This window comes from Raphanus sativus, chromosome 4 (assembly GCF_000801105.2).
Source record: "Raphanus sativus cultivar WK10039 chromosome 4, ASM80110v3, whole genome shotgun sequence".
Classification (NCBI taxonomy): Eukaryota; Viridiplantae; Streptophyta; class Magnoliopsida; order Brassicales; family Brassicaceae; genus Raphanus; species Raphanus sativus.
Window position 1 is genome coordinate 23,986,532 of NC_079514.1, and position 26,267 is coordinate 24,012,798.

Genomic DNA, 26,267 nt, shown 5'->3' on the forward strand with positions numbered 1-26,267 from the left:
CAATATTAAATTTTAAATAAAAGAAATTAATGTAGGAAAAAATCATTATTCAATCTTAAAGGTAAAAAATTTTAAATGTTGCAACAAAAACTCAACAAATCAAAAACAGCAAATTGTTGTTTTAGAAAGAACAACAATCTTTATTTCTCCAGTTTAATCAGTTTTGAAACTTATCGTTGGTCTTCAACAACAGCCGTCTGGTTACCATTCTTTGACTTTCGTGTCTGAACGTCCGCCAGATATGACTCAGAACAATCTTTAGCGCTTGTTGACTACAAAGACTGCATAAGGATTTTGTGTAAGTAAGAAATAATCATAATTTGAATCCAATAAATTTGATGTATAAAGAAATATAAAAAATGTAATACCTTGGAGGAATTCGAGAGCCACTCATCGATAATGTCTTCATCATCCAAATCACAGTCCACAACAAATGGTCAGTTGCCAAACTTATTATTGTCGCCTTTGAGTGTGACCTTAAAAGAACTCTCTTCCCAACAATGGAATCAAGCAACTAGGGATAAACTGGAATGTGATCAAGCTGAATATAATACAAAAAATATTATCGGCAGATTTTCAGAGGAAATTTTCAGCAATTTGATCGAATATCAAAAACCTTGTCTGATCAGTATCTTCATGTCCAGGCACAACCTAATAATATCTAAATACATAACAATATATTACATTGCAAATATTTTCTGCTTAATTTCTAATGCTAGAAAATAAAATAAAACATTTAGTAGATACCTCGGGAAAACCAGGTTAACATCCCCACACGTCTTACAATTGTACTTAGGTTGAATCACATCATCGTCCGAAAACTCACCATATTCCTGAACTTTAAGGTTGCAGCTTTTGCATGTCCAATAATACCAGTTTTTAGAGGAATCAATCCCTTTGATGGTAACACGACAAATTGCTTTTCCAAACTACATGTAAAATATATTGTTTGTTATGATTATGCAGAAAATATAATACATAAAATGAATTGCAAAAGAAAATCACATTATTCAATAAACTTACCGATGATGACTCTAAAATACCAGTTAAATCACTTCGGACATCTATAGAATTACCATATGATATCTTGTTGAAAGCACCTTGTGTAATCATTTAATGATTACTAGGCAAATTATATTGTTAAAATAATAAAAAATAAATAGTTATTAATTTATGATTATTCATGAATAAAAAATTCTTCCTAAAATGAAACTATTATAAAATTATCATTCATTAAATGGTATGATACCTATTTCTGAAATTATCCGCATGTTCAGTTGTAGGATCAAACAATATCTTCGTGGCACTGAAAGCATTATATATGATTAGCTCGCCTATAAAATACCAAAGTAGAATTATAGAGTTTGAGTAAAATATTCTAAAGTAAAAATAAATATAATACTTTTGTAGGATTTCACAGACATTAAATGCATGACACATACAACAACCGAATCCATCTTCTTGGTAGTATAAGCAAATGTTCGTTTTGCATGTCCCCCCCCCCATAAAATACACTTAAGTGTAACCTCACTGGAAATCATTTTCTGTAAGATAATATATCTTTGATTAGAATATACGAATATAGACACTACTTACTTTGTATCACGCAAAATCAGTTGGAGTTTGGAAGAATTATTTGACTTCCCTTTTTTCTTCACTTCTTCAATGTTACCAACTTCAATGATTTGACGAATGACATCTATTTGTTACAAACATGAATGATTACCGAACTATAAATTTCTGGTAAAGCAATATTTTTTTGTATGAATAAATATGTAAAAATAAAAACAAATGTTACCTATCAATAGGTTTCTTTCGTATTTCCATCTAATATGTCACCAAAGTCAGTGAAATAATTTTCGTGTACATCAGCAGGAAAATCTGTCAACACTTTGGTCCTAGTTGTCCTTATGATAGCGAGTTTGTAAGGAAATGAACTGGTCCTCAACTCACCACCATATTCTTTCAGACTGAATTCTTTTATTGATAACGCTTGACCTTAGTTTAGAAGATGTCTATGTTTCTGTACCAGATCATTCTCTATAGAAGCGTGCAACCTGGTATGCTGTTTTTATTTTAAAATAACAAAATCTTCAATAAGATGTGGTTGAACTTGATTTTACTATTATAAAAATAATAGATATTGGAATAATAAACTTACAGATGAATCCACAAAGAATAACTCAATAGAGTTGCCGGATCTGAAGTTATACAAAATCCATCTATTGATGATCTTCACACGAATCTTTTTAGTCTCACTGGATGCTTCTAGTAAATTAACCGGAACGTAGGCCTGAACATTTCTTGCGACTATCGACATTTTGAAGGAGGACAGAGTAAAACGCTTTGGACGTAAATGAGAAGTATATATAAGTATCAGATAGCTTAACCTAGGAGACCGAAAAATATACCTTAGTATCTCATAGTTTCCTGTTGAAATAATTAACAATAAATATTGTATCTTAACTACCATAATATTAGCAATATTTATACGATTGGATGAAAGTTTATAGTATATACCTTAAGATTTTATTATTTTGGAAACAAAACTAAAACAGATTTTCAAATCAAACGTGGTTACCAATCTAAAAAATTAAAAATTAAAGAAAATATCGGAATGACGTTACATCGTGTTTCGTACGTTTGGCTACAAACATAAACCCTAAATCATATTTTGCCCTCACTCTATGGATACGAACCCTAAACTTTAAGAGTATACAACCTCTAAAAACAATGCATAAATCAAAGAACATGCAATTGAGAAATTGGAATTGCATAATATAAATCTTGTTTAACAAACCATATCATATATGGTTAAACAATAGAACATGCACCTTCAATTGTAAAAAAAGAATATAACATGCATCATTTGCATTTACAGTAAGGTTTAAAATAATATGACATTAGAGCGCAATAACCGTAATGGCGCAAACCGAAATTAGAGGATATACAAACCGAGATTAGAGGATATACAAACCGACATTAAAGTGAAACCAAGAACGATTTAAAATCGAGATTGATTTAAATCAGTGATTGAAAACATGTAACAAAAACATAATTGTAAAAGGATTAGTGATTGTTTAGCGAAACATTGAGTCAATCAAATTATAACGTTTTATTAACTCTAATGGCCAATAATAAAACACACACATCAGCATTGTAAATTAGTCTAATCAGCATTGTTAAATAGTGAGCCAATCAGATTATAACGATTTCACTTATGCGTTTTCTCAAATAATAGTATTATATATACTTGTGTCTATTTCTTACAACTATAGCTTAGTTCGTGAGTGATTCTGTGGGATAGGCTAAACTACTTTAAAAACCATTGACCCGCTGCATATTTATGTATTTATGTTTTATAGACAAAAATTACAATAATTTGGAGCAAACAAACCTAACTAACAGTTTTTTAATATTTATATTTTTTTTATTCTCTAAAGTATTGTTTTTAACATGATTCACAGTAAATTCTTTTCACAAATTGAAGAGAAAATCGATTCTTGCTATCGGATTAAACTCCTGACTAATGGGTGTAAATCTGTTATAGTATTAACCACATCTGACTAAGGGTCTGACTGGTTCAAACACAGCGGTTGCGGGTACGGGAATTTGCGGATGAAGGTGATTGCGGTTTCAAGCGTTATTAAGCATTTTGTATGACTGACACAACATTTGAAAATTGTTGCGTTTGCGGGATATTTGGGACTGGTTAATTATAATAAATTACAGCGGTTTAATAATAAATTACCAATATCAACATATTTATAACATTATAAATATAAAAACATAATATTGTAATAAAATATAATAATTATTAATATGATATGATTAATAATAATATTATATTTATTTATTTTTTAAATTAGTTGAAATTTATAATTTTTAATAATATTTGTTTTGAAGATTTATAATAAAACTTTTAAAAGAATATTTTGTTTTGTTTTATATATCTGTATATCTTTATATATGTATGTATATTAATTTAAATTCTAATGAGTAGTTAATTTAATTTTTTATAATACAAATTATGATAATTTTTGTTAATTTAAATTAATATATAAAATATGTATATATATTTTATCTATAATATTTCCATCTTAAAATTTTATTAAATAATTATCTATGTATATAAATTGGTCTCACAATTTTATTTCAAAATATTTGACGTTCTTATTATTCTAGGTAGGCTTTAATATCATTTGAACTTTCTGACCAATTACAAAATACTAATTTTTTTTTATTAGTTGAACTAGTTTTATTTAATAATATTTTATGTAACCAAATAAATTGTATAAAAGTTGTATTTTTTTAATCTTTATGGAAAAACCTTAAAAACCACCTAAAGCGATACAGAGACAGCGTAAAAGTAAACCGGGTTTTTAAGTATCTCTCTTTTGAATCTTGATTCAAAAATTTTATGAAGTTATAAACATGTATGATATAATGGTGAGAAAATATGTAGGGTGTTATTAGAATATAAAAATATAATGATCCACGTCTAAATTATACTCACAATTCATATATGAAACTGTTTATCACAATTAATCTAACTACATTAAATAAGTGTACTTTTATATTTTAAAACTTTTACGAAGAAGAATATGAAAATTTAGTTATACACGTCTAAATGAAAAACTCACAATTCATACATGAAACTTGTTGATAACAATTTGTCTATGCAAATTAGAATGTGCGTGAGAAAAATTATCCACAATATGAACTAACATGCATATATGATTTAAATGATACAATCTTCTATACTATTAAAACACAAGACCCTTTTTTGAGATGCTCTTGGGTTTTGAAAGTATTTACAAAGGAACACCACTGGTTTATTTATAAGCTATGTTTTTAATTAAATGTTTTTTTTTTTTTTTTCCAGTTCCCAAATATTTTGTGATGAGTATTTCGTAAATTTAAAAGGTGTGTTATCTTCTACGATTTGTTTAGCTTACTGGCGATGAGGAGGCCACTTTTCAAGGAGAAAATATTTCCCTTTATTTTGGCATATTTAAGCTCTGTGAGGTTTCTTTTGAGGTGTCCATCAAAGTACATGTGATCTACGGTACTTTAAAGATTTTTATTGTGGTTTTCTTCCAGATCAATGAGATCATGGGTAGGTTTAAAGTCGATAGAACTCTGTTTCTCTTCTCTGTATATTGCTCTGTTTTAATAAAACGTTTGCCTTTGTTTTATTAATCTTTCTTAAACTTTCTTTTCTCTTATAAAATTACAACTTAGCTTTGATCTCTATATATAGTTGATAGGATCCTTATCTTAACCTATTACAACTTGAACTAGGAGACTTATCTTTAATCCTAATCCTATTAGTACTTGTTATCCAACTTCACTTTAGGATAACTTGTTGTCTAAGCAATGAAGCTTATCCAACATTCACCCTCTTAAGCTTCATTGAGTCTTGAGTTAAGTTTTGTACGCGTATCTTCTCCCTCATCTCCTTGAACTGTATCTTCGCCAAGGCCTTTGTAAGTACATCTGCAAGTTGCTCCTTGTCAGGGACGTGTTCAACATCGAGTTGATCATTCTCAATGCATTCCCGTATGAAATGGAACCTCTTGTGGATGTGTTTGCTTCTTCTATGAAAGACCGGATTCTTAGTTAACGCGATAGCTGACTTATTGTCGATTCTGATCAAAGTCTTCTCTCCCTTTCTTCCTGTAATCTCGCTCATCAATTCTTGAAACCAAATGGCTTGCTTAGCAGCTTCTGTAGCGGCAACGAACTCTGATTCAAGATGAGAGAGCAACTATCTCTTGCTTTTGCGAACACCAACTGATAGGTGTATCTCCAAAGCAGAACAAGTGACCAGTAGTGCTCTTACCATTGTCCATGTCAATGTTATGACTACTGTCGCTATAGCCGACAAATTTCTTAGTTCCTCCCTTCTTATATACCAAGCCAAAGCCAAGAGTTCCTCGCAAATATCTTAAGACTTGCTTAAGAGCTTCCCCATGTGATTTACGCGGAGAATGCATGTATCTGCTGAGTACTCCGACTAAGAAGGCAAGGTCAGGTCTTGTATGGAGGAGATATCTAAGACAACCAATCCTTCTCCTATACACAGTTGCATCTATTTCTGGTTCTTATGTTGCTTTAGACAGCTTAAGACCAAACTCCATAGGTATTAGTGTACGATTGCAAGTATCCAAACCTGCTTCTTCCACTATACGCTTTGCATACGCTTCTTGCTTGATCTCTATTTCATCTTGCACTTGTCTTACTTCAATACCGATATAGTAACTTAACTTCCCGAGATCAGACATCTCAAAACTCTTTGACATAGATGTTTTAAATTCTTTGATCACTGCAAGCGAGTCGCCTGTAATGAAAATATCATCTACATAAATAGCTACGATCAGAAGTGACTCTCCGTCCTGTTTGGATATACGGAACTTTCCTTTGAGCACTTTTTTAAACTTCAAACCTTTCAATATCTGATCTAACTTCGTGTTCCAAGCTCTTGGAGCTTGTCTCAGACCGTATAAAGCCTTTGATAATTTGAAAACCTTATGTTCTTCTCCCTTCTTTTCAAATCCTTCGGGCTGAGAAACATACACGTCCTCGTTTAGTTCTCCGTGAAGAAACGCAGTTTTGACGTCCATGTGATGAATCTCCCATTGATTCGCAGCAGCTAGTCCGGTTAAGAGTCTGATTGTCTCAAGTCGAGCTACTGGAGCGAATGCTTCTTCAAAATCAACACCTAGTTCTTGAACATATCCTTTTGCTACAATCCTAGACTTAAACTTGTTGATCGTACCGTCTGCGTTCCTCTTGATCTTAAAACCCACCTAAGTCCAATGACTTTCACTCCTGGTGGGTTTTCAATCAATATCCAAGTCTCATTCTTATTAATAGAATTGATCTCGTCTGAGCAGGCATCCCTCCAACGTTTGTCTTTTCTTGCTTCCTTTTAGTTGATCGGTTCGTCATTAAGGATGAGGAGTAGCATCTCACATTCAGTATCTGCGATCATAACATAATCTTTGAGATGAGTAGGAGGTCTAGTCTCTCGAGTTGATCTTCGTAGTTCGGGATTGGAAACAGGCTCTGTTTCGGTCTCTGTTCCGACAAGCTCTGTTTTCTCTGTTTCTTCTTCAACTTGAACCTTGCTTCCTTGTTGGTTATTAACAGTGAACGGACCATAGCCTTCATCATTAGTAACACCCCAAGACAAGTTAAACATTCCCGAATCTCTGCTTTCCACTTGATTATCAACTTGCTTTACTCCCTTCCAATTCCAACACGAGTCTTCTGAGAAAATCACATCTCTACTTACCGTTATCTTTCTCGTACTTGGATTATAAAGCCTGTAAGCTTTAGTTCCTGGTTCGATGCCGAGATGAACTAGAGCTTGCGATCGATCATCAAGCTTCTTGAGATGAACAGAATCAACCTTTGCGTGTGCCACACAACCAAAGACTTTCATGTGACCAATACTTGGCTTTCTTCCTCTTAAGCTCTCGTATGTAGTCTGATCTTTTAAGGCTCGTGTAGGCACTCTGTTTATCACATATTTTGCATGTCTGACCGCTTCACCCCACATATAATTTGGTACTTCTTTTGCTTTCAACATACTTTGCGTCATCTCCATCATAGTACAATTCCTTCTTTCGACGACGCCATTTTGTTGAGGTGAATAAGGGGCTGTAAGATGACGCCTTATCCCATTACTGCTACAGAACTCCATGAACTCGTTTGAGGTGAACTCACCTCCCCTATAAGTTCGCAACGTCCTTATCTTCTTGTTAACATCCTTCTCGACAAACAACTTGAAAGCTTTAAATCGTTCAAAAGCTTCACTTTTATCCTTTAATAATATATACCACATGTACCTTGTGCAGTCATCTATTATTACGAATATATACCTATTGCTTGCGACTGTGGCTGGTGATATTGGACCACATAGATCAGCATGAAGGAGGCCAAGAGCTTCTGATGATCTAAAAGTCGTAGCTTGAGGGAAGGACAACCTTGTCTGTTTACCAACTAAACACGAGTCACAGAGTTGATTATCTCCTTTAATCTCTGGTAAACCAACTACCATCTGCTTAGTAGACATAGCTTTCATGGTCTGGAAGCTAATATGTCCGAGTCTCGCATGCCATCTCCATGGTACTTCTTCAATCTTTGCATGTAGACAGGTCGGTTTGCTGACTTTGAGACCTAACTTGTACAGACGGTTTGGTCCTCTTTGTACTTTTGCAAGTAACCTTCCATTATGATCTTTCATTGTGAGATAATCCTCTTTCATTCTTATGTCACAACCCTGTTCCGTAGCTTGACCCAAACTTATTATGTTGCTCTTAAGCTCAGGAAGATAGTAGATATCGGTAAGGAGTTTCTGTTCTCCGGTCTTAACTTCAAACAAGATGGATCCTTTACCATCAATGTTGATATAGGAACCATCTCAAAATCTAACTTTCCCTTTTATCTTCTCATTGAGCTCTGAAGAGAATGATCTTTCACCATTCATATGATTACTGCCACCGTTGTCTAGGTACCGAACTCCTTCTTCATTCTTGTCTTTATCAAGTGACTTGAGCGTTATCCTTTCTTCATTAAGCAAGACGATTTCATGCATAAGTAAAGCAATGTCTGCTTTTTTCTGTTTCTGTAACGTTTAACTCTTGATCATCCTGTTTCTTTTCAGAACAAACCGAAGCAAAGTGACCCTTCTTCTTGCAGTTGAAGCACACAATCTGTGAGTAGTCTCTTTTCTCTTTGTTCCTCTCCTGTGAATTGCCCCTACCACAGCCTCTGCCTCTGTTTCCACGACCACGACTCTGGTTCTGTCCTCTTCCTCTCCCTCTCGAGTTATCTTGCTGTTCAAACGAGTTGGAGCTAGAGTACAGAAGGTTTCCTTGATGACTCTGAGATTCTTGAGCTTCTTTAAGCTTAATGCGTTCTTCAAAAGCTTTGAGTCTACCAATGATATCTTCGTATGAAATCGTATTCAAGTCTAGCATTTGTTCCAGTGATGCTGACATATGAATGTATTTCAAAGGTAGACTATCAAGAAACTTCTTTACAACCTTGTGTTCTTCAATGCTTTGTCCTAACGAGGCCCCCTTTGAAGTGAGTTCAGTTATCTTCCCAGAGAAAGCATCAATCGTATCTGAGTCGCTGATTCTTAGTCGATCAAATTCGTTTGATAAGGTCTGTAGTCGAGCAGTTCTTACACGTTCTGCACCAAGATTCCTTGTCTTAATAGCCTCCCAAATTTCCTTAGGCGTGTCGTCTTCACCGATTTGCAAAACCAAGTTCTCTGGTAAGCTTTGAAATAGTAATGCAGTCGCCAGGTCATTCTTCTCATCTTCTTTACTTCCAGGATCGATTGCATCCCAGACCTTATGAACCTTAAGAAGTACTTTCATTCTTTTAGCCCAAAAAGTGTAGTTAGTCGTATTCAACATAGGACAGACGACAGTGCTGGGAACAGCTTCTCTTTGTCCCAAAGCCTTTGCGTCTATCACCGCCTTTGAATCCGCCATAGCTGCCACGTATCAAGCTTGCACAGAAACGATAATAACCATTGCTCTGATACCAAATAAAGTCGATAGAACTCTGTTTCTCTTCTCTGTATATTGCTCTGTTTTAATAAAACGTTTGCCTTTGTTTTATTAATCTTTCTTAAACTTTCTTTTCTCTTATAAGATTACAACTTAGCTTTGATCTCTATATATAGTTGATAGGATCCTTATCTTAACCTATTACAACTTGAACTAGGAGACTTATCTTTAATCCTAATCCTATTAGTATTTGTATCCAACTTCACTTTAGGATAACTTGTTGTCTAAGCAATGAAGCTTATCCAACAAGGTTAAGGCAAACTGGAGAAGTTAGGGACTGCATCTGGGTTTTTTGGCATCTTATGATTTGGATGATATCGGCAACTTGGAGATAAGACGCATCACAATTTTGTGAATCAGGGGTGACTAGGAGAACTATAAATTTACATTCAAGAAGATAAAAAGAAGGTTTCCAAGATTTGGGAAGAGAATCTCCCTTGAATAATGGTCTTTGGTTGAAATCACATGGTTTCATGAAGATTACAAGACGGCTCTGAAGGAGAGGAAGTAAATCAATGGGGATTTGAGATCTATATATGCGGGTCCAGAAAGATTCGTTGATCTTTGGGTGTGAAGGAGATATTCACACAATCATTCACAAATCTCTCATCATGTCATTGAGGTACGTTGGCTCAATTTTTTTCTTAGAAGTCTTCAGAAATCAGTGTGCTATCGAAGATGTTGGGAATATTTTGGTGATTGTAGTCCGCATAAATAAAGGAATTGGTTTCTTATGTAATCTCGGTTTATATTTTCAAAATAAAGGGAACCTGGATTCCAATTAGTTTTCGAGATCTCATACTCTGTTTTTTGGGGTTTATGGAGGGGAATACAGCTCCTAATGGATCTTCTTCTTCTTGGCTATGATGTTTAGTTAGCCAATTAAATTTATTACTATGGTACCTGATGATTCACGGGGAATTGGCAATTACATACAGGGTTTTATGGATATAAAGGTCTTTCTGTTACTATGGTACGTGCTGATTCACAGAACAAGAAGAATAACTATTTTGCTGTTGAATTATCTGCTCATTACTAACTTTGACTGTTCTATACATGTATATTCAGGTTTCTAAATTGGTTCATCATGAGTGCACTCTCTCAATCCCTATGGTTGTCACTTAGAAGGTGTTGCTGGTACTCCGGCTTGGTAGTCAAAAAGGTTGGAGGTTTATACTTTCAAGAAACTAGAGATTTAAGAACATTTAAAACGGTTTTATGATGGAAAGAAAATGGTTTATGGTCCATACAATATCTCTTATTTCCTCTACAGGGGCGGACCCAGAAAATAATTTACAATGGGGCACCTTATATATATATGTACATTAAATTTGATTTTAAATTTTATTTTTCAATTTTTAATTATATTAGTTATTAAAAATGATTCTTATTTAGAAAAAGTTTGTGTCAACTTAGAAAGAAATAAAATTTTAAGAATTTGAGTTAACTATCTTAAAATATATTCACGTAATATTTCTCACCAATCTCTTAAACCTTATTATATTTACATAAAAGGTTTTGATTGTTTTAGTTCTCACAGTACCATAAAAAAGAAATGATATTTTTATTTTCTAGGAAGAAAATAAAACCAATTATAAAAAATAAATGTTAGCTAGCAAAAAAGATAAGATGAAAAGTTATTTTATAAAAAAAAAGGTAAATAAAGTATTAAAGAGTGTTTAAAAAAAATTGAAAAATGGTGACAAAAATTTTGAAAGAACAAGAAAAAAAAAAACAGATATGGAGATTCGATCGTGGGTTGAGTGGGGCACACTGTGTGTGTATTAACCAAAAGAGCTACGAACTACATTGGATAATATACGTCCACAAAATGTTTAGATTATTTAGTCTGTGGCACGTGCCACACCTCACCAAACTGTGGGTCTGTGGCACGTGCCACACCTCACCAAACTGTGGGTCCGCCCCTGTTCCTCTATAAGGATGGACACATACTGGTGTACTTTTTGTGTAAATTGCACAGGCTGGTTGTGGAGATATTATACTTTTCACGATAGTAATGCTGTATGTTAATAAAGGGTCTGAAAAATGCAGATTGGGAAGATATTGCATGGTTTTAGTAGAACAACACTGGCACGATTCAACAATAACACATCCATAGTAGAAGCATAAAGACATGAATTTAGTAACTTTATATGTTATCTCATATATACAAAACCATAGCTTTTTTTGTTTTAGTTGATATTAGCAGCTTAAAAAAATATCTCTTTGAATTATATAGTCAATTTACAAGCTAATTAGAGAATCATCCCGGAAATATTCTATGCCTTTTTAGACTAAAAATTTAAAGTTTCTTATCTTCATTTTGCAACTTCAGATTTTTTTTAATCAAATTAACTCAACGATTTAAGTTTGAAATATATTATAATTATTTTTTAATTCGATATTTTCCTAATTAAAATTGCGTGAAATCTCAAGGCATATAGTTGAACGCAATGTCCATCAGTTAATATATTACAAATTAGTTTCTATGTGAAGAAGCCTTAATACTACCTAATGAAACCCTAATACCTATTTTTATTTTGTTTACTTTAAATAATTAACAGATAGTATTTTTACAACTAATTAGATCCTAAATCTGAAATCTTAATCAAAGTCTGTGGGTCTCGCCCCGTTTGACCCGCCGTGGGGCGGATGCGGGTCGGTCGATTTAAAAATTTTGAATTGCGGGTGAAGGTTTGGGTTGAGATTTAAGCGAAATGGGTGCGGGTCAGCCGAATATGAGTCGCAGGTACTCACCAACCCGCAAATTAAAAAAAAAGATTTTTGTTAATAATTATTTTCGTAAAAAAAATTGATCTTATTATGAATATTTATATAATTTAATTATAAATGCATTATTTTAATATTATTTTTAAAAAGTAATTAATATATAACTAAAATAATTATTTAATAATATTGTTATTATTACCCGTGGCTTGGCGGAGCGAATGCGGCTATAAGATTTTTGGTTTGTGGATTATGCGGATCGAATTTTTAAATCAGAAAAATGATTCGACCAGTAGGTTCACGGAGCGGATCGGGGCGGGTTGATCCGCGAACCCATCACCTTCTATTCTGGAAATTAAGGCTGGGTTAATGGGGATTTTTGACTTTTTACCGAATTTTATCAAATTTTCAATTAACGGAATTTTCATTAAATCTAAACGAAATTATATATGGGTCACTAAATTTACATGTTTGACCACGGACATGGATCGAGTAAGAAAATACAGTTTGAAAATAAGACCAATTTTTAGATTTTTTTCTAATAAAAATTTTAAATCTACACAAATTTTATCAGAAAGATCAACTATTTTTAAAACAAACTATTTTTGAAACTAAAATAGTAAAAAAATTTCATGAAATAATAAAAATAAAAAAATTATACCCTCAAAATCTGAGGCATTCACAGGCGGCTATCTGTGACCTCGGTCGAGTTGGTATCTAAATGAGCAAATCTCCAAAGGTTTGTCTTTGATTGAGAGTATATCAATTCAAATACTAATTTGTTGAATTTATATTTTTTCTCTTGCAACGATTGATTATGTATAAATTATTTGACTTGTTTTTATAAAATATAATTATAATTACGTATAAAATTGTATATATTTATAATTTAGATAAAGTGATATTTATCCGGACAAAATAATATATACATGTTATAAATATTATTTAGTAATATAAAGTTTGTATAAAAATCATATATTAGATTCTCAGATTATTAATATTTAACTAATTACGTTAATATAAAAAAGTTTTACAGTAAAATATTTTTTATTTGTTAAGATATGTTAAATATGATTTTCGGTTCGGTCTGTACAATATAGTTTTTTATAACATATGGGCTCTAGCCCATTATATTAACCTTAATATGTTTGTCTTTTCAGGTTAATTGTGGACAAAAAGAATCCCAAAAATATATCCTCTCTCTCTACTGTAGTTTTCTCTAAACTGAAGAAGAAGGCTGTGTAATACAAAGAATCAATAGGAAGATAAGTGTTCTTCTTAATACCATCGTACTTAATAACAATTTTATTGTTTCCTTCGGTCAAAATCAGTAATAAATAAACTATTGCAACACCAGGAATCTAAAGTTTATTTATTTATTTTACAGATTAGTTATATACGTAAGGAAAATCAAATAAGGATAGTTTGATTACTACTCAAATAGGTATTAGTACAGAGTTATGAACAGAATAAATTATTAATTGCTCAAAAAAAGAATAGAATAACTTATTAATAATTCGTTAGAAATGAAACTTATTCTGGATGAATAGGGAAATGGGACTTCTTGCTGATTGACGATTGCTTCACTGATTATTATATAGCATCTGCTTTTTTTTATGAACTATTGAATGCAATCTGAAAATGTTTATTCCATAATGAACTTTTTCTTAAGTTCAAATTGTTTGAGCGTAATCACACAAGCATATAGTGTGAAATAAAACGCATGTCTGTGAAATAAAAACAAACGTAGTATCAAATAAAAAAGGGAAAATTGCCAATAGAGAACAAAAAAACAAAGGTGTTGTCCCTTTGGTATAAATCATTTTTTGTCCAATTTTTCTCCTTTTTATCCTTTGTATTTCTGAAAACTAATGAAATAAATACTTTTGTGAATCAAAAAAATATTAAAAATAGAAACAATTAATAAAACACCTATATACACATGTTGGTATTTTTTTTTTCAAAAAGTTGATAAATAAGAATTTGAAAATAAATTCTACTAAAGGTAGAATGTGCTTTCTGCGGAAAATGGTATAGTAGAAAGCGATTTCTAAAATAAACACGTTCATCTACTATTTTTAGAACGTATATTCTACTATTTACTAATTTTCTAAAAAGTGGAATGCGCATTCTACTAATCCTAAAGCTATCTACTTTTCGTCCGGAAGCATCTTCTACTTTTATTAAGTATTCTAAATTTCGCGGAATGTGTTTTTTTAAAATGTACTCTTCCGTCTACTAAAAGTAGAAAACGTGTTCTGAATTTTTGTCAATGTTCTAAACTTTTAGAAGGTGCCTTCTACAGATAAGATTACCTGATTTTTGCGAAAATTAATGAAAATTTCAGTTAAGGAAATATTCTAAAAATCTCCTAAAAATATTCTAACTTCCTAAAACATGTTATTTTAGATTTTGATTGTTAAAAGTTTTTTTAAAAATGATTATCCCTTGTCTTATTTTCATTAATCTATGGTTTTTTCATAGTTTTTCTTTTGATTTTTTTTTTCACAAACTCTTGTTCTCCATGATACATATCTATACAACATGTGGTGTTTTGAAATTAGGTGCAATTTTTTTGTAAAATTTTATTTTTATTTTTATTTTTATAAAATTTACAAATTTTATTTTTATTATAAGTTTTATTAAAAACATTTTTAAAATTTATATTTTAATTAAAAAGTTTTATAAAATTAAAATGGTTACAAACGTTTTAAACTTTTTATAAAAATAAAACTTTGTAAAATGTTTTTTTATAAAGTTAGTTTAAAGTTTTTATTAATTTTTTTTGTAAAGTTTTAGTTTTATTTTTATAAATTTTAAAATTTTTTATTTAATTACGATTTTATTAAAAACGTTTTAAACTTTTTATAAAAATAAAACTTTGTAAAATGTTTTTAATAAGTTTATTTAACGTTTTTATTAAATAAAATTTTAAAAGTTTTATTTTATTTTCCCTTTTCAAAACGTTTTTAATTAATTTTTAAAAAATTCTTTTAGTTTAATGTGTTTAATAAAAACTTTAAACAAAATATATAAAATTTGTAAATTATATAAAAATAAAATAAAATTTTACAAAAAAATTTAATAAAAAGTTTAAACAAACTTTACAAAAATACTTTAATTTTTTTATTTTTGTTAAAAATTTTGATAAAATTAAAAAGTTTATAAACATTTTAAACTTTTTATAAAAAATAAAACTTTGTTAACTGTTTTTTATTAGGTTGATTTAACGTTTTTTATTTAAAAAAATTTGTAAATTATTTTTTTTATTTTTATTAAGTTTTACAAAGTTTATTTTTATTAAAAAATTATTTTTTTTTTTTTTATTTTCACTTTTTAAACGTTTTAATTATTGTTTTTAAAATTCTATTAGTTTAATATGTTTAATTAGATTAATCAAGTGTTAGTTTTGGGATTATGAAAGAAATTATACTAAAAGGACAACTAAATGATGGTTTTATACTATAGGGACAATCATGCTGAATTTTTGTTCCGTTTTGGCAATTTTCCAAATAAAAAACAATCTCAGAGATTTTTGAAAAATCTCTATATTAAACATATAATATAGACGGCAGGTAGTGCATAGAGCTTACATTTTCGTCTGTTAGAACTTAGAACCATTTCAAGAGAAAAACAAAACCGGGGAATGCATGACTTCCATGTATGAAGTACTTTCACCACTCTCCATGCAGATTTGAAAGGCTGAACATCACTTAGATTGCTGATTTTGATTACGGGCCCTTTTTTGAGGTGAACTTCTGTTTTAACATATTTACAAGATTCTGCCACTGACATATTTTTAAGCTATGATTTTAATTAAATGTTTTTTCCAGAAATAAATAATATTGTGAATCAGTTAAGATAAGGAATATTCCAAGTATTTACAGTACTCCGATTACACACGAAATAGCAAAGAAGTGAGAATCTCGATCAATCGATCTCGATTCTCAACTCACGATCTCTCACTATGAGAATCGCCTCAAGTCTAAGACTCTCTCTGCTACTTTCTGATCACAACGGATAAAAACATACAAATGAATAACATAAAGAATATAAAGCCTAACAACCATAACTGCCAAAGACTCTAGATGACTCCAAGTCTTTGCTTCTTCATTTAACTTCTTCCTCAAGTATCAGAAGTCTCTCCCACTTCCATGATTCTTTTCCCTTGCTTCTTCTTCGAATAATACACCTGTAAGGGTGTATCAATCCCTTTCCTAATCAACATATTCAAATATTCAATGTGATCGCATTAGTCAAGATGGAGAAATGACCGCAATGGAGAACTGGAATGCATGAGATACATACCAGAAGAGGAGGAAGAGCAAGCAAACTAATCCCACATTGATGGGACTGAATCAAAACCTTGAACCCGAGGAGAAACATGGCGACCAACTGCAAGCATCATTCATACACAACATATGACATCAGATTCAATTTAATATTTGAGAATATATTTTCATTAGTTAGTCCAGTTGATCGTTTTTAGTTCTTACCATTCGTAGGTCCTCGAGATCCACTGCCTTTGAAAACGGAGCAGACAGACAACATTGAACTGGCCAAATCTTCCAAGGCGAAGAGCGTCAGACTCGGAGGAAAACATTTTTGAGAATCTTTCTATGCTTAAGAAAATGATAAACTGAAAGAGGTGATGAACATCCATCGCACTCTCAACCTAATCATATTTACAGATTTGAGATGAAGGAAACTGATAAGTCGACATGGAATCTGGATCAAATGGGATAAAAGATTGTGGCAGAATTAAACAAAAAACATTGAATAACAGAGAAGGTGAAAAGATAATTATTTTTAATGTAAAAAACCCCCAATTAAGTTTATTTCGGGTGAAAGCCCCTCAATTAATAATTCAATGAATAAGCCCTTCAAGTTACTTTCCTTAACGATTCGACCCCTCCGTCTACAATAATGTTAAAAACAGTGAATTGTCGTTAAGTGCAAAACGCAGCGGTTTTATGAAGAAAAAAAACGTCACAGCTTTCTTGTTCTCCTTCTCGTTCCAAAATCCCCAGATCGTAAATATTAGAGTTCTTGGTAGTTAGTTCTCTCCAATATTTCTCCATTATTTTTCTTCTTCGTTCAGGTAAGATGCTATGTCGGTTCTTATGTTCGATTGTGGCAATTATGTTTTAACACAGGACGTGTCAATGTTGATCAGCGACAATATGTTAACATCAGAAACAAAGGAGAATCCGGGAAGAAAGTTCTATCTGTTAGAAAAAAAATGTTTCTTTTTGAACAAGACACACAAAGGTTTTTGTGAAATATAAAGACTGCAGATTACGTTTGTAATCGATGCTCTGTTTCTAGAATGATAAAACAGAGTAATACTGAAACTTATTATTTTATTAAGACAACACACACTTTATATAGGTTCAACAATACTTGACTAAACATAGTTTTAGAAGTGTTGTGGTTTCTTTTGGTCTTATTGTTGTTGTTCGTTGTCATTTATAAGTTATTATCAGAAATACACACAAACTTGGAAATTTAACATACACATGAAGCTTATAACAAGTGAAGAGAAGAGTAACACCAGAAGTTGTGTTTTTGAGCAACAACCAGAAGTTTTTTTTGGAGCAACAACCAGAAGTAATTTAAAACACCAAAATATGGTTTTAAGACCTTAAGCCGTGAAAAATGAAAACCAAAACATTGTATCCTTAAGCTGAGATAATCCTAAATAACAACATCAAAATAAGGTAATTCATCAAGACTCTTCAGTTGGGCTTACTTCAGAAGATGGCGTAGAGGTCTTCGGTATCTTGGATGGTCTTCCTTTTGGCATGTGAGGGGGCTTAGACGCCGAGGGTAATTTACATTTTCGCTTGTTGTGTCCAGTTTGACGACAGTAACTACATGTCTACAAAAAAGAATGAATCAAGCAATAAAAAAAGAAAAGACTTAGGGCATATTGAAATTACCATTATAACATTGGCATGAAAGGAAGGAAATTCTGGAGCTGGTTTTGGTGGGTTAGGCGGATTGACTGGTGCTTCCTTGCACGTTCTTTTATTATGTCCGGGAACTCCACAATTTAGAACATTTCTGTAAAAAAATGATGTTCAACAATCATAGAACACGCCACACTGAAGCAAAGATATATATATATCAACAAAAACAAGAAGACAAACTTACCACAACAATCTTTTCTGTTGGCTCAAGAATTTCATTTTGAATTTGACTTGCTTCACAACGGTCTTTTTCACTCGGATCACGGATTCTGTCATTCTTTTTTGGTCTGCCCGGCATGATTCTATCGGGAGGAGGCATGACAACTACATCAGAATGTGTATCCCATAACTCCATGCCATTGACAGGAAAAATAAGTGAGCTATAACAGAGCTTCCACTTCTCAATAGAATACCAATCCGACACCACAGTCTCTGGCAACTTTGTGTCTTTGAATTCAGCGTACATTGCTGACATTATGTGGCAGCAAGGAATACCACTTACGTCATAGGCTCGACAAGTGCAGGAAACACTGTTTCTTACTCGCACAACATACTTGTTTCTTCCATGATCAACCTCGTAGATGCCTCTACCATTTGAATATGGATGACACCACTTCAGGCTCCTCTTGCGCTTCTCTATGATAGCTAACGCTTTTGGTGTGATTAAGCCTTTAGCATTATGTATCTCCTTGATCTTCACATTGTTGCTTGACAAAATATGCCTCCTAATGTCTTCAAGCAATGCAATGATTGGTTTTCGACGAGCTTCTTTCAAGATACCATTGTAAGACTCGCTAATATTATTTTCAACAGCTGGAGACTTTGTAACGTCACTGAAAAACGCCCTACAAAACAACAATAACAAGATGCATTATTACACAAAAGAAACAAAACCAGCTAAAATATCCATATATTATTAAGAGAAAACACATACCTAGACCAGTTTGAATTCACGCTCTTTTTCACTTCCTCATAAGCATCAATTTTAACGGTTTTCATCTTCTCTAGATTTCTCTCAAATACATGCTTATTGTAAGCTCTTGCACACTTCCAAAATATCTTATGTAGAGGATCATCTGAGCCGTGCCTTTTCTTCAAGTTGGCATAGATATGCCTCGCACACATTCTATGCTCCGCATAAGGAAGCACGTTTTTGATGGCATAAATCAAACCTTTTTGCTGGTCTGAAGATAATGCCAAACCATTACCAAGTTCTAAACCTAAGTCTTCTCGCAATAACTCCATGAACCACTCCCAATACACCTTGTTTTCGACAGGAACAAGAGCCCAAGCAATAATGAACATTTGGTCATTCGGATCCCTTCCTACTGCAGTCAGTAATTGGCCTTTCATTCGCCCTTTTAAGAATGTCCCATCCAAGTGAATGATACGCCGACAAGCACTCTTCCAACCAATTTTTTGAGACTCGAAACAGGTATAAAACTTCTCAAAAACTCTCTCTTTTGTACCTAATATTACTGTCGAGCCAGGATTTGTCTTCTTGAGTTCTTCGACATAGTCATATATCCTTGTAAACTGCTCAGCATACTCATCACTGATAATGTGCAACATCATCTGCCTTGCACTCTGACATTTTGTCTTAGGAACACGAAGACCGTTAAGAGCCAGCCGCTGCATTATTTGGTCAGCTTTGAGGTTCGGGTTTGTCCTAAACTCGTTTAGAAAATCAGCAGCTATCTTTGCAGCAGTGTAGAGAGTAACATTTCCGGTAGGGTAGCAAGAATGAGTACCTCTGTACGATCTAACAACCATATTAGGTGACCTACTATTGATCGATGCATATAGCCTCCACGAGCATCCGTCAGCTACACACTCTGCTGCTACTTTCTTCCTCTCTGATCTCTGAAAACGAATATTAACCCTCTCTTTCACTGCATACTTTTCTATTGCCTCTCTACACTTAGCTTGTGAAATAAATTCTTGGCCAACTCTAAACTCAACTTTACCTTCATCATCATCTGAGTCTTCACTTTCAACATAATCATCCTTGTAAAAGTCAGTGCATTCATCATCACTCTTTGGTTCTTCTTCCTCTTCGTCTCCTCCAGTGAGAACATCATCGAGATAAGGATCATCAGCTCTTACAACAAAAAGATTGAGGCTTTCCAGTTCAGTTGTGGTGTTTACCATCTCCACCACATCTATATCACAACAGACATCCTTCTTACTCTGATCTACTATTCCAGACTGGAAATAAGAGAATTTATTTATGTTCTCCGGAAAGCCGCCACTAGCGATCATACTTTCAAGCATTCTAAAAGTCGGTTTCTCAAAATCAATCCTACAACATCTTGTTTCACCACCATTATATGTTCCATCTGCTGCCCAGTATCCTCCGACGTGTAAACGAATATGAATTTTTCTGTTTACAAAAAATTTCAAACCCATCAAAACACATAATCAAACCAATTATAAATCACAAAAACTCATATAAATTCGAGATATAAGCAAGCCAAACTTGCCTGCTCATCTTCCAGGGACTCTTGAATCAACTCTTTCACTTTCACTTCTCGTTTTCAAACCCACATGAACTAAGCTTCTCGTTTTCAACTCTCGCACCAGATTCAAACTCACCCCCACTCCAACTCAGTCTCTCTCAAGTTCTCACAAGAACCAAAGGAATCTCAAAACCCTTATCTTTTGAAAATTAGGGTTCACCATTCTAAGCTATGTCGACTTTGGGGATTTTTACGTAACTTGATTTTCAAGTTGAAAGGGTAAAACTACATGACATTTAATTAAACACTATGTTGTTTTGTTTATCAACAAATCGTGTTGTTTTGCACTTTTTGAAATACGCTGCGTTTGATTATGACGGACAAATAACGGAGGGTTCAATACATTAAGGAAAAGTCACTTGAGGGTTTTATTCGTTGAATTATTAGTTGAGGGGTTTGTAACCGAAACAAAATTAATTGGGGGGGCTTTTACATTAAAAATCCAAAAGATAACGAAAGGGTAGGTGAAGAGATGAGGCTACGAAAACCGTAGACGGCGAGATAAAGCTCTGGAAGAGAGGACAACAAAGAAGCCCTACGCATGTGATGCCTAAAACGCAGAGTTTGACTATTTTACCAAACCAAATAATCAAATCAGACCAAATTTATTACCCAATCAAACAGAGTAAACCGGACATTAAATGGGCCCCACAGTCTTTATGAAATGCTTACTAGATAGCCTTAGGAGAGGCAAAAGTGCCTCGTTATATACAGTAATAAAACCTCTATAAATTAATAATGTTGGGACTTTGAAATTTTATTAATTTATAGAGATATTAATTTACAAAAGTTTCTTTATTTAGAATTTTTCTATTTTTACTATTTTTATTTATATAAAAAGAAAATAATTTATTTTACCGTATGTACATTATTTAAATTTTAGAAATTTGACTTCAATATTGTTTTATTATTTTATGTATAATTTTATGTTTCATAGAATTGTTAAGTGATTTTCGGTATAATATTACTAAATGTTATCAAAATATATTAAAATGTTAAGAAAAATAAAAAATTTTCATTGTGAATATAAAACCAACAATATAATATTTAACTTATATAAAAATTTTATATAGACAAATTATTAATTTATGATTTTAAGGGGACTATATATTACATAGAAATTTTAAAAATATTATTATTTTATTATTTTATCGATTTGTGTTATATTTAACACCGGTCCAACTTGGGACCAGTAAAATTTATTAATTTATAGAGATTATTAATTTATAGATTATTAATTTATAGAGTTTCTACTGTATATCTATAATAATAAAGTTGACAATTTTGGCTTCTCCTGCTGCCACCTCATCAACTAGAAGGGGGGAGTTTCTGCCACGTCAGCTACAAAAGAAAAGCAACGAAACTAATTTTTTTCTCTTTTGCGTTCTTTGATTTGGGCTTTATTTTGTTTATCTCCAGGCCCAATATTATGTGTTTATTAACAGAAAAGGTAAATTTACATCGTTTCGCCGTCGTAGTTCCGTTGAAGCAGCCTCCGATGAACATCCTGAAGTGCCTTCGGTTTCCGTTAATTGGGTCCTTTAATTCGTGCATTTACATACTTCGTTTCACTTGCCCACTGCTTGACAAGCCTATTGGGTAACATCTTATACTGTTATATATGTGTTGCATATACTTCATATGATTATATATAGTAATATAAATCAAATTCATCTAATGTTGACCACGAGCTCGCGCAATGCTCTTGATCAAATTCAGAGAGATCGGAGACATCTCAGGCAACCACTGTAGCTGGAGCCTTGGTCACAACTAAGGAACCAAAGCTTGAACTCAAGTGTCAGGTAGATTAATTATCTCATGACTTTTTGATGTAAATAAAGCATCTTCTCTGCTCTGAATTGAGTTTTATTTCTATGTTTGATCATGTGCCTGAAATTTAACAACTTCGATTAAGTGTCTACCGCTGATCTTCTCATTAGGATCATTCGTTTTAATAATCTATAAAGGTCGAATTTTGAAATGGAGTGTACTTCAATTTCTTTTTCTAAATGACAGTGTAATCACAATTGTACTGCTGCCAGCAAAAAAATGTACAAACAAAATAAGACGGTAAACATCGATGGTCCCCATAAGATTAACAAATTGCTTTTCCTTAGAAAAGGATCACGATTCTCACACATTCTGCCCACACCGATATAGCCCACATGATTGAATGTTAGTTAAGTAATTAACAAAACCCAACTTCTGTCGTACAAGGGCCTTAACACACTCAAAAACCACAAAGAAAACACCAGCTGCTTCCAGCCCAATCTATCCAAATCAAAGCAACTCACCAACTTTTACTCAGTAATCTCAAAAACCGACAAATATCAATACAATAACGCCATTATCGAGCTGCTCGAGTTTGACAACAATCCAACATTAAAAAATGAATAACTACCGATAAAGGGCCCGAAGCTTATTTTCTTTCTTAACTTGGTTTTCTCTCTAAACTAACTTCGTGGTTGTACTTTTACTAGCAGACGTTTAATAAAGTAAATGTTATTCATCGGGTCTTCATGTTGCTCTTGACCGCCTGATCCGTGATCAACTGCTTTCTCTTCCAGCGAGGTCTCCGATTTCTCCATCCTTGCTGCAGCTATATTTTGATTTCTATCGGCCCCCTTTCCGGTCATGCTTCTGTTTTTCTTGAGTTGTGTTGTTTTTCGTTTCATTCTGTGTAATAAGTTTCATACAACAATGTGAAAAACTCAAAAACTTTATAAATATTAACATTTACCAAAAGAAAAGTAAATGTTATTCACAACAATCAAACATTAAAAAATAACACTTAGATTAGGAAATTACATCAATAGAATCTATGCTCTCTTAGTCATACTTATCATTTCCGCTGCAGTGATCAATGGCTTCATACAAACATAAGATATCTCATATGTTGAGAGTCATCTATAATTTAATATAATTACAATTTATAAGAGGGTTCTTATGTTCCAATTTTCAGTTTCATTTACATAATACTTTTGACTTTCATAGTAATTTTCAAACAAAATATATAAATGTGTTAAATTTCAACTAAATTAACTTTTTACGACTAAAGACTTTTTATTCTATTTTAAAAAAAAACAATTAATCACAACCAGTTATGATATTCCACTTTAAACTAGCAACTTCAAAACAAAATAAAAAAATAGCTAACCACTATTAAATGGATAGAAAAAATCATTCTTTTTCATCATATTTTTATCTTACATATTTTTTTTACTAAGATCATAAAATAAAATATAAATTTATTTAAGAATAAAACATACGAACCCGGCGCGTAGCGCCGGAATACCACTAGTATATATATATATATATGATTTCCCATGTTTATCTATGCTTTAATATGCCTCTTCCATTGATCCGTTCTGAATAAATATATATCAAAGCATCATAACCCTTATTTAATTATATGTGTAGTTTCAAACAGCCAAATGCGTATTTAATATGTTAGACACACAAAACCGAATTCAAAATGTTCCTCGGGCTACGTTTTTATTTATATTGTCTTTGAATTTTTGTTTGTTCGCTTGGCTTTATTATATGTTTTACTTTTGCTATACTTGATTATATAACCATAATTCCATACTGTGCAAAAGCTTCAGCACTAACACTTGATGATCAAACACATACTAAACTACCGAAATTAATGTTCAATATTTATTTATGCTTTAATTTACATCTCTAATTGAACCTTTATGAATAAATCTATATTTATGAAAACTACTATTAATCCGCAAAATCATAGGAGAATAATTAGATTGATTTAAACGATTTTCCTTAAATAGTTCAAAACGAAAATAAATTATGGAACCTTTTTTTTAACTAACTACAAATTATTACTATATATTTGCCTTACTAACCTTTAAAATGATTTGAATTGAATGAAGTGGTGGCGATCTCAATCAAATTACCCTAAGGAGTGAATTACTGTCTCAAATAAAAGAATAGGTTGTAATAGGTAGGGATCAAATCCACAGAGATCTCGAGCACACAATAAATCCAAAAAGCAGTGATTAAGCTATATCAAATATTATAAATCAAAACAAGCAGTGGTGAACAAGTAATTGTTCAGATGAGTTGATTGGGGTTTAAACAATAACAAGTAATTTATTTTTTATATTTATTCTAAAATTTTAATTTTTATATTTATTTTTTAATTATATTTGTGTTTTTATTTTTATAATATTTTTTTAATGATTAATAAAAGGTTTTAATAATTATATTAGAATAATTAGACCACACCTATATCAATAGGTTATGTTCCTGTTTTAATACTATATATATATATATATATATTTTTCAAACTTATACACCCACGTTTTTAGATAAGAAGTTAATGAGAAATCAGTTTTGAAAATATATTACAATATATAGAATTTAATGAATAATTTAAAAATAATTAAAATAACTAACCTTAAAAATAGGAATGGCATTCTTGTTAATTTTTTGAAACATCAAGGGGATGTCAAAATAAAGGCTGCTGTTTTAATTGTATTGATGTAAAGGAATTAAGCTTAGGGTTTCTATTCAGGATTATAGAGGTATGGATACTAAGATGCATGCAGGATATATAAGAACTCAACAAAAGCAATAGTCGAGCAACTTCCGTATTTTTAGACGAGATCTATTGTCTAGATCTTCAACCTCAGTTGTCGCTTGTTGGTATGAAGAAAGTGTCAATCAATTACTCTATTGGAGTATCGATCGATACACCTTTCGTCACGTAGATCGATTAGTCTATAGGACTATCGATCGATGTGCTTCTAGAGAAGCTTTAAGATCGGGTTGAACTATGTTCACTAATCTTCCTAGACCAACTTCCGTATGTATATAACAACATAGCTCAGAGAATCAATTCAGGGAGAAAACCAAGCTTCCGCTTGCGCCTCCTATCCTAAGATCAAGGTTCTAGTTAGCTATTTTAGAATCAAGCATTAAACACAATTCTCCTAATGAATATTTCTAGCAACTTAGCAATTTCATATTTTGGGCTAATCCCTCATGTTCCTATTTGAACCCTAAACCTAACAAGGTGGTTTACTCAGACATAGTAGAGAAAAACATAGATAAAGATAAAGAAAACTTCATAGATAGATAAGTAGAAAGCAATAGAGTTCCAAGATAAATCTATGAAGGAGTAATTCTCTTCTCTACAACTATAAACCTAAAACCCTTTTACTGTGAAAAATAAAAAAGCTATGAGAAGCGTTGAAAGTATTGAAAAGGTTGTAAAGTGTGTGTGTTGCCAATACAACGGCAGAGCACATAAATGCTATGACAAAACTCGTCAGAGGCATTCTAGTAATTTGACATGATCTTGGGCTTCAAGTCGGCTGTCACAAAATTGGGTCTCTGCGTACTCAGTATCGATCGATACCATAAGGTGTCTATCCATCGATTTTAATGTCTCTGTGTCGACCACTTGTGCTGGTCGATTGGTCAGCTCAGGTGAA

At 32.2% G+C, this 26,267-nt stretch overlaps 1 protein-coding gene and 2 long non-coding RNA genes across 3 annotated transcripts; 2 read left to right on the top strand and 1 right to left on the bottom strand.

The window, feature by feature from the left end:
• The first annotated feature begins 9,644 nt into the window (after window positions 1-9,644).
• On the top strand, window positions 9,645-10,958 carry LOC108829494 (uncharacterized). The gene is made up of 3 exons (XR_001945983.2): window positions 9,645-10,215; window positions 10,532-10,566; window positions 10,662-10,958. It is a non-coding gene; the product is annotated as an uncharacterized LOC108829494 (long non-coding RNA).
• A 5,218-nt stretch (window positions 10,959-16,176) lies between these two features.
• On the bottom strand, window positions 16,177-21,607 carry LOC108829493 (uncharacterized). The gene is made up of 7 exons (XM_018603146.2): window positions 20,776-21,607; window positions 19,227-20,675; window positions 18,477-19,137; window positions 18,263-18,386; window positions 16,817-18,201; window positions 16,629-16,715; window positions 16,177-16,537 (listed from the first exon to the last, which is right to left on the bottom strand). The coding sequence occupies exons 1-4, from the start codon at window positions 20,781-20,783 to the stop codon at window positions 18,354-18,356; spliced, it is 2,151 nt and encodes a 716-aa protein (XP_018458648.1). The 5' UTR covers window positions 20,784-21,607; the 3' UTR covers window positions 16,177-16,537; window positions 16,629-16,715; window positions 16,817-18,201; window positions 18,263-18,353.
• Window positions 21,608-22,235: 628 nt separating this feature from the next.
• On the top strand, window positions 22,236-23,757 carry LOC130510634 (uncharacterized). Its single transcript, XR_008944332.1, has 3 exons — window positions 22,236-22,410; window positions 22,531-22,613; window positions 23,295-23,757. It is a non-coding gene; the product is annotated as an uncharacterized LOC130510634 (long non-coding RNA).
• The last annotated feature ends 2,510 nt before the right edge of the window (window positions 23,758-26,267 follow it).

Bases quoted from the DNA above. Each gene is read 5' to 3' on its own strand.
- LOC108829493 (XM_018603146.2), bottom strand. The intron at 19,138-19,226 runs GTATGTGTTTTC...GTTGTTTTGTAG, and splicing joins GTGAATTCAAACTGGTCTAG to GGCGTTTTTCAGTGACGTTA. The intron at 18,387-18,476 runs GTAAGTTTGTCT...ATTTTTTTACAG, and splicing joins CAACAGAAAAGATTGTTGTG to AAATGTTCTAAATTGTGGAG.